Source organism: Garra rufa, chromosome 21 (genome assembly GCF_049309525.1).
Source record: "Garra rufa chromosome 21, GarRuf1.0, whole genome shotgun sequence".
Classification (NCBI taxonomy): Eukaryota; Metazoa; Chordata; class Actinopteri; order Cypriniformes; family Cyprinidae; genus Garra; species Garra rufa.
Window position 1 is genome coordinate 33,912,662 of NC_133381.1, and position 21,332 is coordinate 33,933,993.

Here is a 21,332-nt window from a genome sequence, read left to right on the forward strand (position 1 = left end):
TAGAACACTTTTAAGATACTTTAATGGAGCTTTTTGCCATTTTTGGAGCTTGGCGGTATAAATAATCATTTATTGTACTGAAAGCTGAAGCTCTCATTCTGTGTTTCACAGAAGAAAGGAAGTCACACAGGTTTTTCTATTGAGCTCAGCATACAACTCAACCAAGTGTAGTCTGAATAAGAGCCTCTTCTTTTTAGTGACTGAAAAACATAAAGCGTAACCAGTGTTGCCTGATTAAAACAAATTACTCTTATGAGCCAGTTCTTTTAATGAATTGCTCAAAAAGATTAGTTACCAGTTTTAATAATTGATTTTAAAACACTGCCCTTTAAAAATTTAATTTAGTTTATTTTCATTCATACAGCAAAGCAGACATGATAACTAAAATATAGCCAAATAAGTGAAATCAAATCCATTTTAACACTCTCTTTTTGACTTTACTGTCAGTCTACGGTGATGAGCCGTAAGGAGATCGACCAGGAGTATGAGGGCCTGGTGAAACGCTCGGAACAGCTCCTGTCCTCAATGCAGAAGAAGAAGCAGGAGCAGGAGGAGACGGAGAGACTCAAGCGCATCCAGGAGGAGATGGAGAGAGAGCGCAAGAGACGTGAAGAAGAGGAGCAGTTACGCCAACAGGAGGAAGAAGACCGCCGCATGTGAGTCACGTCGCAACTTTTGAATAGGATGAACCGTACATTAGGTCACAGTCCCAGCACATTTGAAAGAAGAACAGGAGCTGAAAAAAGGGCGTGGGAGGGGATTGGCAGAGAGATTAATACATCACTGGAGGGTTCGGCTTGACCTGCTATCTCTTATGCATTCTCCAGAGCCTGCTGTCATGGACAGCATCTGTCATCGTTTCACGAATCAGGCCATGATGATATTTCTATGTTTATAGTCTTGTCAAAGAATATTTAGTTCCACACTTGATACGCCACAACAGCAACTTTTATGCTGCTTGTTTTATGTTTGGTGCAGGCCTTGCAACCTTGGGACCCTCATGGGTTACTAAATAATCTGGATTTAATTATTTATGAATTTACACATTCCTAAATTGTTTATAAGCTCATCGCACACTTGTCATTTAAGGAGCAGGTCAGACATTTGTTTTATTGTCTCATGAGGTTTTATGGAACGTAAATATGATTAGATCACGCATTGTAAGCAGTTGCTGCTCTGTTTATACTAAAAGCACCATATGCAAGCTTTTAATTATAATGCTACATAACAATATTATGTAATATAACTATATATAGAATAGTATAGTATATAATATATTAATAATATATATACCATTACCATTTGCTGTATAACTCCAGTCGACGCACATGAACAACATTACCCTTAAGTTATTTGCACTCTCTACATAAGGAACTTAAAAAAAAAAAAAAAATCTTTGTTTCCTGGCCAGATTGCAATACAAGCTTTTAAAACTAACTTTTGTTTACAGTAGCATTACTATGGAAGCCCTTTTTTTGCCACTGAATAAAAATAAAACAAAGGCGTAATTGCAGTTATAAAGTCAGAATTGCAAAATATTAAATCACAATTATTTTTTCTTTCTCAGAATTTTGAGTTTCTATCTCAGAGCTGTGACTTTTTTTTCCTCAGAACTGCAAGTTAAGTCAATCTTTTATATCAGTCTTTTTCCTTTCAAAATTGGACTTTATGACTCGCAATTCTGAGAAAAAAAAAGTCAAGAGTTGTGACTATATCTCAAAACTTTATATTTTATAACTCGCAATTGCAAGTTTATATCTTGCAATTCTGACTTTATAACACACAATTGCAAATTTATATCTCTCAATTCTGAGAAAAAAGTCAAAATTGTGACTATATGTCAAAACTTCTTAATTTTTAATTTTCTAAATGTATTTGTATGTAAACTCTTAAAAATTACAAAAAAAACCAATATTTTATTTAACAAGGACACATTAAATATTTTCATTTTACACAAAAATATTACAGAGCTTATCATTGATAATAATAAAGATTGTTCCTTGTGCACCAAATTAACATATTAAAACATTTTCTAATGATTTTTAGTGACAATAGCCCCTTTCACACAGCAATCCTGGTAAATTGCCATAAAATTACCAGTATGACTTTACCGTTAAATACAGAAAAATGCTGTTCACAGACACAGGCAACGGCGTTCTGGCTTTTTAGCACACAACAGCATCAAAATGCCGGTATATTCTGTAATATCAGCAAAAGCACTTTAGATTCACTATCTGTCTAATTTGGCAACAAAGTATGAGTGAAATGCAAAAGGCAATGATCAAACAGAACTTGATTTTGCTCTTATAAACCAGAGACATGCATTAATAGTATCCAACTGAAGAGCTGCAGCGCTGATAAATGAGAAAGAAGGCTGGGTCTTGAGCGCAACACTTAAAACAGCTGCGAGACAAGACGCAATGGTCAAAGATATCAATCAAGCGCATATTTAGAAAAGCGAATTTAAAAAAGCAGTGGAGCTTTGTAAACAGCTGAGAGTAATAACGTCATCACCATAAGAACGCTATGGTTGGCCAATTTGAACCAAAGTCGACTTTATTCATTAGTGTATTCTATGTGGTCTTACCTGTAATCTTCATTCTGCGTTCACACACAGCATCATTCCGGCAATTTACTGGTAATGTTACAACTGCCCTTACTAGTAAATTGCCGGAACGAATTTACCGGTATTTTTGAAAAGGTCCTTTTCACACATGATCTATTAACTGTAATTTACCGGTAATTTACCAGTAAAGATTGTATGTGTGAAAGGGGCTAATGAAGACTAGTAATGGCTGCTGAACAGATTTGCCATTACAGGACCAAAAAAAAGTGTTAAACTATATATTTACATAGAAACATACACTATAAGATGACCTTTCAGTTTTGTTCATGTCAGCTAAAGCAAAGCATTAAAGCAGAGAGGGACATACAAAGGGGAGACAACTACAACAACTAGTGCTTTAAGACTTTTGGACCCACTGTACCCCTCTATCACGCCCCTCATGTTTATTTTTTAAGAAATCTCCCTTTTTTCAAGGTCTAAGGTTTGGCAGGGATGCATATATCAATACCCACATGCATGATCAACAAAATACAAAGAAAGACGCAACAGATTTTGTTTGCAGTTTGTGACCTGTGTAACAGACCTGTGTAACTCATTAATGTCCATGAGTTCCAGACTTAAGACAGTCATTGCCTGCAAAGGATTCTCAACAAAATATTAAAAATGAACATTTTGTTTATGATTATATTTATTTGTCCAATTACTTTTGAGCCCCTGAAAATGGGGGGTCTGTGTATAAAAATGGTTGTAATTCCTTAGCATTTTATGTTATATTTTTGTTCAGCCCCTTGAATTAAAGCTTAAAGTCTGCACTTCAATTTCATTTTGATTGTATCATTTTAAAACTATTCTAGTGGCATACAGAGCCGAAATTATGAAAAGTGTGTCAGTGTCCAAATATATATGGACCTGACTGTGTATAGATCTTTTGATATGAAAATACTAACACTTGGTAACAACACTCTCCAACAATGCTAGATCTCGCACTATTCAATTTCAGCTGCTATTGAAGGGGCTCGCTTGAACTACAAAGATGAGATGCAGTCCACGTTTCTCTTTGTGACAGTTGTGAATCCAGCTGTGGGTGTTTTCACGTCCCTTCCTGTGGGTCATTGATCAGGAGGAATAATTCTCCCGCAGGCCGGAATAACTCATTAACGGTCCACCCTCGATCTCTCTCCCATCAGGAAATCCGAGATGGAGCAGAAGAGGAAACAGGAGGAAGAGGAGAGAAAGAAAAGAGAAGAGGAAGAGCGAGTCATGCAGGTGTGTATGTGTATACGCGCTCCCTCTGTGTATTGATTCCTCTCCTCCGCCGCCTCCTTCGGCAAACCAAATGCCCACTCCGTCTCACGCTGGCATGTTCAGAGCTGGCCGGGACTGGCTGTTCTGCAGGCATAATCATGACTGTATTGAGCTGCCACAGCGGCCTGTGGGTTTATTCATCAGCCTCTGCCTACCTCCTGGGGCTGGATTATGCTGCGTCTGCGGAGTGAAAGTTCTATGTCCCCTCTCTCCCGATGGTGATGCTGTGTTTGGGGGCTTGGCTGACTTCCCTTGCGCTACTCCTTCTAGATGCATCACCCTGCAGAGACGCTTTGTGCCCATACTGGCCCAAAATTGTTGCACACTCTTCAAAGGCTTCTATTCTATTCTATTCTATTATATTCTATTCTAGGGCTAAATCCTGTTTTTTCTATTTTCTGATTCTGTTTTCTGTTTTGAGGCACCTTCCCAGTTCTGTCTTTCTTCTGTGCCATTTTTATTAACACTATTCCATTTTAAATGCTCTATTATTTATTAAAACATTTTATTTTATTTTATTTAATTTTTTATTGTACTTTATTTTATTCCAGGGCTAAATCCTGTTAGAACTATTTTCAATCCACCCCCAATTCTTTATTATTAGGGGCCAAGCACCGAAGGTGCGATGGCGCCTATTGTATCCGTTGGTGTTATTATTCTTCTTCTTCCTCTTCCGCCGCAAGTCTATGGCAGCCCATAGAACCGCTTGCGGGAAAGTTGTATAATTTTGCACACTGTTAGAAGACAGTACCAACATTAACCATAGCTGGTTTGGAGTCTCTAACTCAAACTCTCTATCGCCACCACTTGTCGGAAATTTCACTTTCTTTTTTGCTAATAACTTTTGAACCGTAAGCCAGAAAATTCAAAATTCCAATTTTCTCTGAATCCTTGGGTCATGCCGAGTCGAATGAACACCAAAATTCAAAAATCGTAGGGATTAGTTTTTTTTCTATAATTAATTGTTTGTAAAACCTACTTTTTCGAACTCGTCCTAGATGGTTTGTCCGATTTTCACCAAAATTGGCTCAGATCATCTTCAGACCATGCTGGCTATGAGTTATGGAATTTAAGTTGATTGGACAACCTGTTCTCGAATAACGCGCTAATTAATTCTACGAAAAGCGCGCAAAAATGGATGTGAACCAGCAGCCATATCACCCTGTAGCCCAAGACTGGTTGCCCACTGAAGCTAAGCAGGGTTGAGCTTGGTCAGTACCTGGATGGGAGACCTCCTGGGGAAACTAGGTTGCTGCTGGAAGAGGTGCTAGTGAGGCCAGCAGGGGGTGCTCACCCTGAGGTCTGTGTGGGTCCTAGCACCCCAGTATAGTGACGGGGACACTATACTGCTAAAAAGCACCGTCCTTCGGATGAGACGTTAAACCGAGGTCCTGACTCTCTGTGGTCATTAAAAAAATCCCAGGATGTCTTTCGAAAAGAGTAGAGGTGTGACCTCGGCATCCTGGCCAAATTTGCCCATTGGCCTCTGACCATCATGGCCTCCGAATCATCCCCATATTCCAATTGGCTTCATCACTCGGTCTCCTATCCACCAGTAAGCTGGTGTGTGGTGGGCGTTCTGGCGCACTATGGCTGCCGTCGCATCATCCAGGTGGATGCTGCACACTGGTGGTGGATGAGGAGATACCCCTGACACTGTAAAGCGCTTTGAGTGCCTAGAAAAGCGCTATATAAATGTAACGAATTATTATTATTATTATTATTATGTGAGGCCATATCTCCGCAACGCTTTGGAATATTGAGACCAAACTTGGTGTGTGTTATAACAAGCATGACCTGAGGCTACCTGCAGTGTTTCGTCACAGTGCCACCTAGTGGTCAGGAGATATGTAAAATGGCTATTTTTGCTTATAACTTCTCAGTGGTTTGACCAAAAATCTCAAAACTGGTCTTGTTAGATTTGGAGGTGCATGCCGAGTCGAACCATGTCCAATTTTCCCATGTCAGCCGTTTTGGGTGTCGGCCATTTTGAATTTAGCTTTAAAATGCTGTATCTTGAGAACGGATTAGCGTATCGTTTCGACAATAATTACAAAAATGTTCGGCACCATGCCCTGAATGTACATACAAATTTTGGGGCCAGCGCCACCTTGTGGTCAAAAGTTATAACGAAATTTCTAAAAATGCTAATAACTTCTGAAAAAAATGGCTTATTGTAATAAAAGTGATCTCAAAATATTCCTTGGGTCAGGCCGAGAACATTGATACCAATTATGCCAAAATTGGCCTAACTTTATGTTCGCCATTTTGATTAATGGAGAAAACCTACTTTTTCGAACTCGTCCTAGACCGTTAGTCAGATTTTCACCAAATTTGACTCGGATCATCTTCAGACCATGCTGACAAAAAGTTATGGATTTTGTGTCGATATTCCAAACCGTTTTCATTTAACGCATCAACGAATTTGCTGGAAAGATGCCAAAGCGCATCGGAAGCTTTATCTCTGCAAAGCTTTGAGATATTTGCACCAAATTTGGTATGAGGCATTACCACCTCACACTGATGACACCACATCAATTTGGTAACAGCCACCTATTGGTCAAGAGTAATGAACCATTCATTAACCGTTAGTTTTAAAATGATCAAAAATGCTAATAACTGTAGATTAGCCTATTGTAATGAAACTGGTCTCAAAATATTCCTTGGGTCATGCCGACAACATGGATACCAATTATGGCACAGTTGGCCAAACTTCCTGTCCGCCATTTTGATCTATGTTGAAAACCTACTTTTTCGAACTAGTCCTAGACCATTCGTCTGATTTTCACCAAAATCGAGTCAGATCATCTTCAGACTGTGCTGACAAAAGGTTATGGATTTCATGTTGATAGATGAAACCGTTTTCGTACAGCGCCTCTATAAATTTTAGGCTTGATGTGAAAATGACTCTAAGGCTATATCTTTGGAAAACTTTGACATAATGACACCAAACTTTGTGTGTACGTTTGTCACCTCACACTAAACACACCACATCGATTTGATAACAGCGCCACCTGTTGGTCAAACCTAATAAGCCATTAAATCATATCAGTAGGCGTTCTACATCATTTTTCTGTCATTTTGACTAAAATCATCCTCAAATGGCTTCTTTTTACTTATTGTTGCAGTTGGTCTGCTGTTCTTGCCATCCTTAGCTCCTCATTTTGCCCTTTGAATGCTTGGCCCTGTAATTGCTGCTTGCAGCTATATTTTTATTTAGATTCTATTTTCTGTTCTGAGACACCTTCCCTGTTCTATTTTTCTTCTGTTTCCTATTTTTATTAACACTGTCATACTTTAATTGCTCTATTATTTATTAAACATTCTATTCTATTCTATTCTATTCTATTCTATTCTATTCTATTCTATTCTATTCTATTCTATTCCATCCATTCCAGGACAAAATTCGGGTTGATCTTTTTTCAGTCTACCCCATTTTATATTAAGATGTTCTGTTGTTTTATAACAATTTATTTATTTTATTTATTAAATATTGTCTATTTTATTCATATTCTATTCTGTTCTGAGGTACCTTCTCTGTGCAAAAGTTTATTTTAAAATTATACATATATTTAGTTTGTGCCATTTTCTATTAACATGACTATTTTATATTAAAATATAGCTGCAAGCAGCAATTACAGGGCCAGGCACTCATAGGGGAAAATGAGGAGCTAAGGATGGCAGGAACAGCAGACCAACTGCAACAATGAGTAAAAGGAAGCCATTTTAAGACGATTTTAGCCAGAATGATGTAGAACGCCTACTGATATGATTTAACGGCTTATTATGTTTGACCAACAGGTGGTGCTGTTATCAAATCGATGTAGTGCGTTTAGTGTGAGGTGACAAAGTCATTATGTCAAAGCTTTGCAGAGATAAAGCCTTAGAATCATTTTGGCATCAAGCCTAATATTTGTAAAGGCGCTGTACGAAAACGGTTTCATCTATCAACATGAAATCCGTAACTTTTTGTCAGCACCATCTGAAGATGATCTGACTCGATTTTGGTGAAAAGCGGACGAATGGTCTAGGACTAGTTAAAAAAAGTAGGTTTTCAACATAAACCAAAATGGCAGACATGAAGATTGACCAACTGTGCCATAATTGGTATCTCTGTTGTCGGCATGACCCAAGGAATATTTTGAGACCAGTTTAATTACAATTGGCTAATGCTATCTACAGTTATTAGCATTTTTGGAAATTTCATAATTAATGGTTAAAGGTGCAATGTGTAATATTTACGATGATCTCTAGACAGAAATGCAATATAGTATACATAACTATGTTTTCAGGGGTGTATAAAGACCTTACTTAATGAACCATTATGTTTTTATTACCTTAGAATTATCAGTGTATATCTACATACACCGCGGGTCCCCTCACATGGAAGTCGCCGTATTGTTTCTACAGTAGCCCTAAACGGACAAACTGCTCTACAGATCGCGTTTCATCACTGTTGTTCTAGCGGAAAAACACTGACACAATGATGAACAAGTAACTGTAATATTCACAATAACATCGTTTTATTGAATTATTAAGTAAATATAATTCCTTAATTTACGTTTTAAAAGAAACCTCATTACTCTTTACTGTCTAAAACGACGACATCTTAATCCTGTGTGGGCCACCGTAGCTTCTGTAAAGGGAGGGGTGAGCGGTGGACCGGAGCCGTTGGTTGCAATTCACAACATCACCACTAGATGCCGCAAAAATCTACACACTGCACCTTTAATGAATGGTTCATTACTCTTGACCAATAGGTGGCGCTGTTACCAAATTGATGTGGTGTAATCACTGTGAGGTGACAATGCCACATACAAAATTTGGTGCAAATATCTCAAAGCTTTGCAGAGACACAGCTTGAGATGCACTTTGGCATCTTCCCAGCCAATTTGTAGATGCGTTAAATGATAACGGTTTCGATTATTAACACGAAATCCATAACTTTTTGTTAGCATGGTCTGAAGATCATCTGAGTCAAATTTGGTAAAAATCCGAAGAACAGTCAAGGAGGAGTTTGAAAAAGTAGGATTTCTACAATAATCAAAATGGCGGACAGGAAGTTCGGCCAATTTTGGCATAATTGGTATCTATGTTGTCGGCATGACCCAAGGAATTTTTTGAAACCAGTTTCATTATAATAGGCTAATGCAATCAAGAATTATTAGCATTTTTGGAAATTTTATAATTTAAGGTTAATGAATGGTTTACTACTCTTGACCAATAGGTGGCACTGTTATCAAATTGATGTGGCGTAGTCAGAGTGACATAGCACATACAAAGTTTAGTGCAAATATGTCAAAGCTTTGCAGAGATACAGCCTCAGATGCAGTTTGGCATCTTTTCAGCAAATTTGTTGATGCACTAAACGAAAACCGTTTCCTACTGGGCATCGACACGAAATCGATGATTTTTTGTCAGCACAGTCTGAAGATGATCCGAGCCAAAACCTATGGCTCCTCCAAACCTAATGAGTCCAGTTTCAAGATTTTTGGGCAAACCCTTGAGAAGTTATAAGCAAAAAAAGCCATTTTTCATAACTCCTGGCCACTAGGTGGCACTGTGCCGAAACACTGCAGGTAGCCTCAGGTCATGCTTGTTATAACTCACAGCAAGTTTGGTCTCAATAAGCCAAACAGTTACGGAGATATAGCCTTACATCCATTTTTGTGTCTTTTTCGTAGAATTTGTTCACACATTATTCGAGAACGGTATAACTAAAAATCTTGAATTCCATAACTTTTTGCCAGCGTGGTCTGAAGATGATCTGTGCCAATTTTGGTGAAAATCAGACAAACAGTCTAGGACGAGTTCGAAAAAGTAGGTTTTTCAATCAATTAATTATAGAAAAAAACTAAACCTTACGATTTTTGAAATTTGGTGTACATTTGACTCAGCATGAGCCAATGATTCAGAAAAAAGAAATTTGAATTCTGTGGCTTACGGTTCAAAAGTTATTAACAAAAACAAAGTAAAAATTTGGACAAGTGGTGGCGCTAGAGAGTTTGAGTTAGAGACTCCAAACTTGCTATGGTTAATGTTGAGACTGTCCTCTATCAGTTTGCCAAATTACACAACTTTCCCGCAAGCGGTTCTATGGGCTGCCATAGACTTCCAGAGCGGAAGAAAAAGAACGCTAACGGATACAATAGGTGCCTACGCACCTTCGGTGCTTGGCCGCTAAATACTCTTATTCTATTCTATTCTATTCTATTCTATTCTATTCTATTCTATTCCAGGGCTAAATCCTGTTTGGTCTATTTTCATCTACCTCATTTTATGTTAAATTATTCTATTGTGTTACTAAAATTCTCTATTTTCTTCTTTTCTATTCTATTCTATTCTATTTCACAGGGCTAAATCTTGTTTGATCTGTTTTCAGTCTACTTTTTTATTTATTCAGTCTACTCTTTTATTTATTAAAACATTCTATTCTATTCTATTCTATTCTATTCTATTCTATTCCACAGGACTTAATCTTGTTTGATATATTTTCAGTCTACTCTTTTAATTATTCAGTCTACTCTTTTATTTATTAAAACATTCTATTCTATTCTACTCCTATTCTATTCTATTCTATTCTATTCTATTCTATTCTATTCTATGCCAGGGCTAAATCCTGTTTGATCTTTTTTCAATCTACCTCATTTTATGTTAAATTATTCTGTTGTCTTATTAAAATTCTCTAATTTATTCCGATTCTAATTTCTGATCTGATACTTCTATTCTATTCTATTCTATTCTATTCTATTCTATTCTATGCCAGGGCTAAATCCTGTTTGATCTTTTTTCAATCTACCTCATTTTATGTTAAATTATTCTGTTGTCTTATTAAAATTCTCTAATTTATTCCGATTCTAATTTCTGATCTGATACTTCTATTCTATTCTATTCTATTCTATTCTATTCTATTCTATTCTATTCCACAAATCTGGTATGATCTATTTTCAGTCTACTCCTTTATTTATTCACTCTACTCTTTTATTTATTAAAACATTCTCTTCTCTTCTCTTCTCTTCTCTTCTCTTCTCTTCTCTTCTCTTCTCTTCTCTTCTCTTCTCTTCTCTTCTCTTCTCTTCTCTTCTCTTCTCTTCTCTTCTCTTCTCTTCTCTTCTCTTCTCTTCTCTTCTCTTATTCTATTCTATTCTATTATGTTATATTCCAGGGCTAAATCATGTTTAATCTATTTTCAGTCTACTCTATTTTATATTCAATTATTCTATTGTGTTATTAAAATTCTCCATTTTATTCTGATTCTGTTTTCTGTTCTGGAAACCTTCCCTGTTCTATTTTTCTAATGTGCCATTTTTATTAACACTATTCCATTGTTTAAATGCTCTATTATTTATTAAAACATTCTATTCTATTGTATTCTATTCTATTCTAGAGATTACCTGTTTCTGTGACCTTTTCTATTACTATTACTAAAATTCTCTGTTCTGTTCTATTGTATTCCATTCTTTTCTGTTCTATTCTTACGATTCATTTTGGTAATAATAAAAGTCTGAATTATGAATGAGCAATTATATTATATCTGTATTGTGCCATTTCTATTGTGCCAAGTCTTCATCTGTCTTTCCCCTTATATAAAAATGATCAATGTTTATTCTATCACCTTGACTTGAAAATTATAAATTGAAGACCTTCACAAAAGAAAGGAAAAAACATTTGCGATTCACTCAAAGACTGCTGTCACACTGTTTATAAAATCTTTATCACTGTCATTTTCGGACATAATACATCACTCTGTTTTGCACCAAGTCTCTCCTGCTTTTAGCAGTTTTATTCATAGCTCAGATTTATCATGACCAGTGTGTGCTGTAACCCTCCCTCTCTATACATGTCTTTGTATATATGGGTATTCAACCTCAGATGCCTTACTTTTTTCCTCCTATCAGAAAAGCGCCTGCACCATTCTTCTTTCTGTCCAAGGTTTTCTCTGTGAAAATGTTCCATCTAAGCTTTTCTCTTCAATCACTCCTTTGCTCTGTTTTGACCTATGCTTTTGGACCACGCTTCTGGACTCTGTCCCAGACTGTCCTCACACATCTAAAACCATTCTGTTCATTTCATTTGTTTTTATCCTTTTTTCTTTTTTTCATTTAGCACAGTCTAGACGTAGAATCCCAAGCCGGCTGGCTGCGGTACAGCCTCGATTATACACCTAATCAGACTTTAGCACACAGCAGGAGCGTAATGGCTTAATATCTTTTCAGTGGGCAGTGCTATAGATGGGTTATGGCGCGTCTATGGCAGGGCCACCCTGCTAATCTCTCTCCCCTCAGATGTACCAGACGCCACTGGATGGGGAGATTGAGGGAATTCTGTAGCCTGCTTTAAACAGCATCATGGTGATTGCGCCACAACCTTCCTTAAAGTCAGCAAAATCAGGTGTTAGCAGGTATACGCTTTTAAATTGAACTTTCTTTTTTAGGAGAACCGATCAAAATATTCTTCATCTGGCACTTGTGGGCATATCAAAATTATTGTCCAGTCAAATGCTCTCCAGATTGACAACGTCTTCCCCCGACCTCAGACTAGCAAGTAGCACATTATATTTCAAGGCTATGATGTAAACTAAAAGCTCCTGGCTATTTTAAGAAAAGGGACAAGTCCTGCCCTGTTTTCGGTTGAGGTGTACATTTACATTTACATTTATTCATTTAGCAGACGCTTTTATCCAAAGCGACTTACAATTGGGAATACAACAAATGATTCATCCTAAGGAGGCAGATCGACATAGGAAGTGCTCAAAAATACCATATGTCAGGCGTTGTTAGATGAGTACGGGCTAGAAAGGGAAGATCAGGAAAGAGAGGAGAAGAATTTTTTTTTTTTTTTTTTTTTTTTATTGAGTCAGATAGTGTCGAAAAAGATGGGTTTTCAGCAGTCGCTTGAAGACAGTAATGGAGTCAGCGTTTCGGATGGGGGTGTAGAAATTTGTTAACTGATAGAGATTTTGGACTACACTGCAAAAAATGCTTTTCTTGCTTTTTTGTCTTGTTTCCAGCCAAAATATCTAAAAATTCTTAAATCAAGAAGAATTTCTTCTCTGATTTTGTTTGTCTTGTTTTTAGCAAAAATAAGTTAAAATTAAGTGCTTTTTTGGTTGAAACGAGCTAAATAATCTGCCGATGGGCTAAGCAAAAAATTCTTATTTCAAACAAGATTACTTTTCTTTCCCCACTGGCAGATTATTTAGCTTGTTTCAACCAAAAAAGCACTTAATTTTAACTTATTTTTTTCTGAAAACAAGAAAATGATTTTTACTTGTCTAGAGAATCTTTCTTAATTTAAGAATTGTTTGATATTTTGGATTGAAACAAGACAAAAAAAATCTAAGTAAGAAAAGCATTTTTTGCAGTGTATTGTTTCTAGATTAAATATGTTATCTAGCAAATGCATCTTAATTTAAGACATTTTAGATATTTTGACTAGAAACAAGACAAAAATACTAAGTAAACTAAGAAAGCGTATCGTTTGCACGCATTTTTTGAACATTACAATTTATAAGCAAGTGATTTTAAGCTGTTAAAGCAAAATCAGAAGCGAAATGGAATTTGCTATATGTGCGCACTGTATGAGAAACTGTTTCTGAGCTTTGTCAGAGAGGTGCGCGCATGCGAAGACGGTGCTCACAGAGCATGGGAGTATTGAACATAGTTATGTTTGACGCTTTATAGGCCTTAAACGGTTAAATACACACCTGTATTTGTCAAAATGCCTGTGTTTGCAAGTATCCTCTTAAACACAATAATTTAGGTTGTAAGTGAAAGCAAACGGATGAGAAAGAAAACACATGTAACAGTATATTGGATATGGGCAGCTCTTAAAGTGACGGCAGTCTTATATTCTTGCTGTATTCATGTTAATCAAAGCAACAAAAGAAAGAAAATCTCTCACTGCTCTTGACTGAATCACTTTGTTACCTTTAGAAAGAAGAAATATATATTCCATTTACACAGTGAAGAATATAGTGTTTTGAGAATTATATACTATTAACAATTTTGATGATATAAAGACCTTATTTAAAGCAAAAATAACTATATTGTGATAAATATTGTTACCGTTATTGTTTTGTCATATCACCCACTTCAAGTGCTTATCGCTAATTAAGCTTTTTTTATAATTAATTATTTTACACATTTATTGAACTGAACTGAACCAACATTGAACCAACATTGTTTGGAGCTGAATAATGCTAATAACACTATTGTCTTGCTACAGCTGCATAATTTTGGATTTGCCTCATTTTTGAAGTTTGTATAATTGATTGTTACTTTCTTGTTTAATACTTACTTTCTTACTTAGATTTTTTGTCTTGTTTCCAAGACAAAATATCTAAAAATTCTTAAATCTAAAATTAGACAAGTAAAAATTATTTTCTTGTTTTCAGAAAAAACAAGTCAAAATTAAGTGATTTTTTTGCTTAGAACAACCTAAATAATCTGCCAATGGGGTAAGCAAAAAAAATCTGTTATTTCATACAGAAAAACAAGATTATATTTCTTACCTGATTGGCAGATTATTTTGCTTTTTTCACACAAAAAAAACACACTTAATTTTTACTTGTTTTTTCTGAAAACATGACTAATTTTTATTTGTCTAGAAAATCCTTTTTGATTTAAGAATTTTGATATTTTGGCTGGAAACAAGACAAAAAAATTAAGCAAGAAAAGCACTTTTGCAGTGCTGCTTGACTGCGGGAACTGTGTATGTCAAACCATTTAATGGGCTCCAGACTGGGTTTTACTGGTTAATTCTGGTTTGGAACTAGTCTAGCTAGCTGCTCACCAACAAAATTGAGCAAATCAATCAGCATCTGTGTAGTGAGAATTGTCCACAAAGACAGTTTTGCTTGAGGACACCAGCAAATAAGCATCCAAAAGTCTTTTTTTTTTTTAAAGGGATAGTCTCAAACTCATTGGGATTCTTCTTTGGCCCACCACAGTTCAGTGCTCTGAGCTCAAATATGTAGTCATTACTGTCGGCACCCCCGCCGGCACCCATTTGTATGCTTGGGTCTCTGTGTGTTGCCATCCACTTGGAACTGAAAGAAGGCACAGGTGTGGCAAGTGCCGAAGGTGTTGAGGTTGTGTGTGTGTGCGTATTATTGATTTGTGGGAATGTATGTTTGTTCCAGGCTGAACTTGAGATGCAGCTGGCATTGGAGCGGGAGGAAGAGACTCAGAGGCAGACCATGTTGGAGCAGGAGAGGAGGGACAGAGAGTTGGCCATGAGGATTGCTCAGAGCGAGGCAGAACTCATCCAAGATGAAGCTCAAATGGACCCCAGCTTGCGCAGGTACGCACTCAAGCACACTCACAGACCATAATAAAATAATAAAGTCGACGTCTCAAACAGCGTCACCGGGTGAAATCAAACAAAGGAAGACTCCACGCCGGGTTGTGCCCTGGTTACCATTCATAAAACGCACATAAATCGCAGATATTTTTATATGGAGATTTCCATCTGAAAAGAGCCTGTATGGCGACAGAACAACAAACAAAGAACAAGGTTCTGCCAGACAGCGTTACATAAATGCCATGAATCATTTTTACAGCGGCCAACTCGTGTGTCTACAAAAGCAGGTAAACAGAAACACGAGACGCCTGCGGTGCAGCACTGAGAGTCATATTTCATTTAGTTAATGGAAGTGGACAAAGAAGTGTCGCCTGTTCCTACTTTATGTATAATAAAATAAAAGGCTGTTCTGCTGTTATTACACATGCTAACTGGGTGCTGAGAAGACCGTGTTGTCATCCAAGCCTCTTTTTTTTTTGTGCTTCCTCTCTCCTCCAGTGACGGTACCGCAGGTGTTTGGTTCTTCACAGAGATGTAAGACCTAGAAAAGGCCTCTCTTTTTCCCCCTTGATTTTCCACTTCATTTAATCTAACCACACTCACCCACAATCACATCCTGTTCCGCTAATCTCACCACAACCTAGATTGAGGATTACTCATAGAAAGTCACAGTAAACAATAGGCTAATTCTTAGTTTTGATATTTACCTAAATACTTCATAGAGTACATGAATACATTCTTTTCTTGGAGCTCTTAGATTGAATAGAGACCAAGCACGTGGTTTATTTGTAGATTTGTATTTTCCAACAGAAATGGAGCGTGAACCAGTGAAACTGAGGACACAGAACTTCTTTTTTCAGGGATGTGATTTTTCCGTCTTAATCCGGAATTCCGTATTTTTCAACCCGGAAAATGTGACCTATGTCACGTATTTGCGACCGTTCTCAAATGGCATACGGCGAAGTATGATTGGTCAGATCACCTGTCAATCAAGCTCCCTGCTGCGCAGTGTAAGTTACCTCAGTCGCTCTCGCGCTACAGTGGTATCGTGACAAGAACATTTTTGTGTCAAATTATTGATTTATTTTGTAGGTACCCATGTAATAAGCGGGATAATGTAGAGTTTGTCTTACATGTGCTTCATGAGGCACACACGCGCGGTCTCTTGCTCTCTCTCCCTCTGTCATGCACGCGCTACGCGGTCTCGCACTCACTCCCTCGCTCTAGATTCCGGGAGAAACTATTTGCGGCCATCAGATTCAGTGAGCTATATATTTAATATAATAATTAAAATAGAATTATTGATTTTTCATTAGACTATTTTTTGGTGCCCCCTCAGCACTCGGTACCCTACACACAGTGCGTGGTGGGAGCGACAGCGCTGAATGAACCTTATTGAAAAGTGTTAACTTACCATCTTATCAGTTAACGGTTAATAATCGGATAATGACTTGCGGTTGTCAGTTGGGAAAATTAACCGAAATGAGCATCCGTAATAGCTAGCAAATACAAGTAAGTTAATGTTAATGCAGCTTAAACATCCTGCCATTGTGGAAAATCACTCAAAATCGATCATCTAATCAATCGACAACAAAGTCAAATTAGTAACTTATAGGTTATATATAGACACAAGCAATAATACATACCCAGATCATCCGATCCGGCGATGTTCTTGTCATGATACCACTGTAGCGCGAGAGCGACTGAGGTAACTTACACTGCGCAGCAGGGAGCTTGATTGACAGGTGATCTGACCAATCATACTTCGCCATATGCCATTTGCGAACGGTCGCAAATACGTGACATAGGTCACATTTTCAGGTCGAAAAATCCGGAATTCCGGATTAAGCCGGAAAAATCACATCCCTGTTTTTTTCCTGCAAGGCGTTGTCCAATTTCAGTTTTATTAAAGGGATAGCTCACCCAAAAATGACCTTCGTTCATCTTCGAAACTTGAATTAAGATATTTTTGATTAAATCTGAGACTTTTCTTGACCTTGCACAGAGAACAAAGCAACTGACACATTCAAGGCCCAGTAAAGTTTTTTTTTTTAAAGTGTCCTAATATTGTGTTGGAGACCCCTACAACAGGTTTAAATGCATCTAAGGTCAGAAAATGTTGTGATGTTCTCAGAATACACGTTTATCATTGAGTAATTTGTCAATGATTTCGAAAGAGTTCTTTTGAACCAGCTTTGAGCATAATATCTGTAAACCGCTCCGTTCCATAAGCCTACTCTGCTCTGATTGGTCAGCTGTCCAAGCCTATAGAGACAGAGCGACATGTGTCATAATCTAAAAACCATGCTTACGAGAGGGGGAAACAGAGATATATTAAGAAACTAAATTGTATTGGTCTATGTCAGTGCTCCTTTTCCTTACCTTCCTTTTGTTGGAGAAATGATCCAACTGAATGGCCCAACGTGAAATAACCTGACATCTATTTATGCCCTTAAACACACATTTTTTGGGGGTCGACAGCTTAAATGTAGTTTTGTGTTTTTTATCTTGTTTAATGTACACCTTGTGACATAACAGCTTTTAGACATTGTTCTGTTTTTTGTTATAAATCAGAAATGACAAGGAGTCAGCATCCCACAATACAAAGTCTGTGCTCTGTCTCTATTGTGATTGCGTTGCCAAATCTGTGCTGGTTTATGACGTCTCGGGTTGAAGCGACCCCAGTAGCGTCATATTTAGCCCAGGAATGCGAATTAACCAGGGGAACCCTGACAAAAAGCATGTATTTTAGACCCCAGAATGCAATTTTTAATGGGTGACCGCCCTCGAAATGTCATTGGGCTAGTTTTTGGTAGCAATTCTGTGTGTTTTGTTGTAAAAACTTGGCAACCCTGAGCATGCACTTTTACACAAAACAATAATATAGTGCTCCAATCTGTTCTTAAAATAATGACAAAAACATTTTGTTGAACACTTATGCAAGCGAATCATGCCCACAGCTAAAGTTTAGCTGCTAAACTGTAAACACTTAACAAAACAATAATGGTGGATATGTTAAGCGAGTGCTGTCGGAAACTGATGAAACAATACAGTTTTAAACCAAAGAATTTCTAAGTTACTTTCTTTGTTATTCAACAAAGTACTTATAACCACGCCAGTCTACGTTAATTGAAACATTCTTAGGAAATAGTGGGTTCACAGAGAATTATCAGAACTATTTCAGTAAAAGTAATTTTGTGGTTTACCTGGAAACCTAAAGCTGCACTATGTATACATCACATATTAGCACAAAAAATTTGATACTTGAAAATGTACACATAACGTATCAGTCGTACTTACAAACATATGACCTGCTCTTTAAAATGGTTCATGTGACATCAGTGGTTCAACCATAATTTTATGAAGCTGTGAGAATACTTTTTGTACGCAAAGAAAACTTTTAAAGCACTTAAGGTAGAACACAATATACAATGTATATGCCACTCAGAACACTCAAGTGTTGTGGCATCAATTTTTCTTTACACTCAAGCACCACTCATGTTTTCCTCAGAAAATGTAAAAGTTTTAGGAGTCTCTTATAGGTATTGATCCATTTCGTTTTTATTTCCTTTTTCTGTTTGTGCTTGGAGCTCAACAACCCTATTTCCATTTACTTATGTTGCCTCGCAATATATATTAGATTTATGCATGTCTCAAGCTCTCACCATGAACATTTTCAACTCTGGATGATGGTACTTGAGAAAGAAACTAGGTTTACGTCTTAGTGTTTACTGAAAAGGGTCGCTTTAAAGGGAGAGAGAATTTTGTTGCAGCATGTTAATGATTCTCCTTGTGCTGTCATCTGGAGTCATCAGTTTCAATTAGCTTATAGCAGAAGGAAATCTGTCACAATAAAAAATCAGCCTGTTTGGTTTTCTCTGCACATCACTTAGGAAATGCCCCATATGGCAGTTTACCAGTTCTGTGGAGTAAGCCAGCGAGTAAGCAGAAGCAATGGTCCTACTAACTCTACTTATATTTATATAATAATAATTTTAGAGATTTAGTTTGCACAGTTCAGTTGCAGAATTTTACATATTCTATTTTCTGCTGAATGCTGTAGTTGCTGAAAGCTTTAAGCAGTGCTTAAAATGTATGAATGTCATTGCTTTGCATAAAATATCAAACCAAATGACAACGGCAAACAGATTATGGCAAAATGCAGCCTCAGACACTTTTGTTTACTTATCAGTCTAGAAAATGGTGGCACTTATTAATATTTTTGTAGAAACAGCATTTATATGAAATTAGAAATCTTTTGTAACAATATACAGTTGAGGTCAAAAGTTTACATACACCTGTGTATGCAATTCTTGTGTTAAATGTTCATTATTTTACCAAAATATAAAGGATCATACAAAATGCATGTTATTTTTTATTTAGTACTGAACTGAATAAGATATTTCACATAAAAGACATTCACATAATAGTTGAATTTATAAATATGACCCCGTTCAAAAATTTACATACGCTTGATTCTTAACACTGTTGTTACCTGAATGATTCACAGCTGTTTTGTTTTTTTTTTTGTTTAGTGATAGTTGTTCATTTCTTCTGAAAAATTCAGGTCCCACAATTTTTTTGTTTTTTCAGCATTTTTGTGTATTTGAACTCTTACCAACAATGACTGTATGATTTGACATCAATCTTTTCACATTGAGGACAACTGAAGGACTCATATGCAACTTACAGAAGGTTCAAACGCTCACTGATACTTCAGAAGGAAAAACAATGCATTAAGAGCTGGGGGTGAAAACTTTTTAAATTTGAATATTAGGGTAAATTTAACTTAATTTAACTCCTGGGAAACATGTAACTATATTCTGTAGCTTCTAAAGGGCAGGGCTAAAAAAAAAAAAAAAGATATTTAGGCAAAATAAGAAAAATGTACACATCTCCATTCTGTGCAAACGTTTTCACCCCCAGCTCTTAATGCATGGTTTTCCTTCTGGAGCATTTGAACCTTCTGTAATAGTTGCATATGAGTCCATCAGTTATCCTCAGTATAAAAAGATGGATCTCAAAATACAGTCATTGTTGGAAAGGTTTCAAATACAAAAGAATGTGTGGGACCTGAAGGATTTTTCTTAAGAATGGCAGGCAGTTTAACTGTTCAGGACAAACAAGGGACTCGTGAACTATTGTTAAATAAAAAAATTAAAAAAAACACAGCTGTGGATTACTCAGGTATAAACACAGTATTAAGAATCAAGGGGATGTAAGCTTTTGAACGGGTCATTTTTCTAAATTCAACTGTTGTTTTCTCTTGTGGACTGTATGTAAACATCTTTTATGTGAAATATCTTATTCAGGTCAGTACTACATAAACAATAACATGCATTTTGTATTATCCCTCCTATTTTGGTAAAATAATTAACATTTTGCAGATTCTGAAAGGGGAATGTAAACTTTTGACCTCAACTGTTAGTTCAGTACTTTTTGGTATTAGTTTGTAATGTAGTAATTACTTTTTTTAATGCTTGCTTGATTGTAGTTATGAGTAGCTTCCCCAGCACTAGTGTAGACATTTCTTTTCTGTTCCTCTGTGTGTTTGTGTTAGCACTCCGCTTACACCTGTATGAGTGGGTTAATCAGCAGGGTTGCTGGTTCAGTGACTTCTCTCGCAGGGTCTACGTTAAGCAGCTTTGCTCTTCACAGCTGTCAGAGTCGACAGAGTGTCCCTACATCCAGTGTCACCATGTTCAGCCATGCAAGAGCTCCTCCCAGACACACACTCACCGCTCACACTGACAGCCCTCCGTCTCTTCTGGGACTCCTGTCACTGCTTTTATATGAGAAAGTTTGCTTTAAGGCTGTGGGGTGACATCACTTTATGACTTTAGAATCTTGGCCTCGGGTACTAGAATAATTGTCTTCTGTGGAAGTGATTTGGCTCGGTAGATTGCAGGTCTTTCTTAAGTAGGATGGGAATTATGAGCCTGTTATTGAAGTCACCTAATCAAACAACAATCTCACGTAAGGTTATCAGAGTTCTTCATTAGCAGTGCTTATCATAGCATCGTTATTATTCCTCACACCAGTATACTTGGGGTTTGAGGTTTAGGACGAATTCAGATCAGGCTGTAAAAGAAAATCACATAGAAGGGACCTGAGTCACAGAAAGTCACAGCAACTACCCAGAACACCCCAATAACAC

At 37.0% G+C, this 21,332-nt stretch overlaps 1 protein-coding gene across 1 annotated transcript in view; it reads left to right on the forward strand.

The window, feature by feature from the left end:
* Positions 1 to 21,332, forward strand: part of LOC141295228 (unconventional myosin-VI) — a 102,084-nt gene that overhangs the window by 60,219 nt on the left and 20,533 nt on the right. The window contains exons 26-28 of the mRNA XM_073826441.1: positions 448 to 656; positions 3,754 to 3,832; positions 15,015 to 15,175. Of these exons, the coding sequence (XP_073682542.1) occupies positions 448 to 656; positions 3,754 to 3,832; positions 15,015 to 15,175 (449 nt within the window). The remainder of the gene's footprint in view (positions 1 to 447; positions 657 to 3,753; positions 3,833 to 15,014; positions 15,176 to 21,332) is intronic.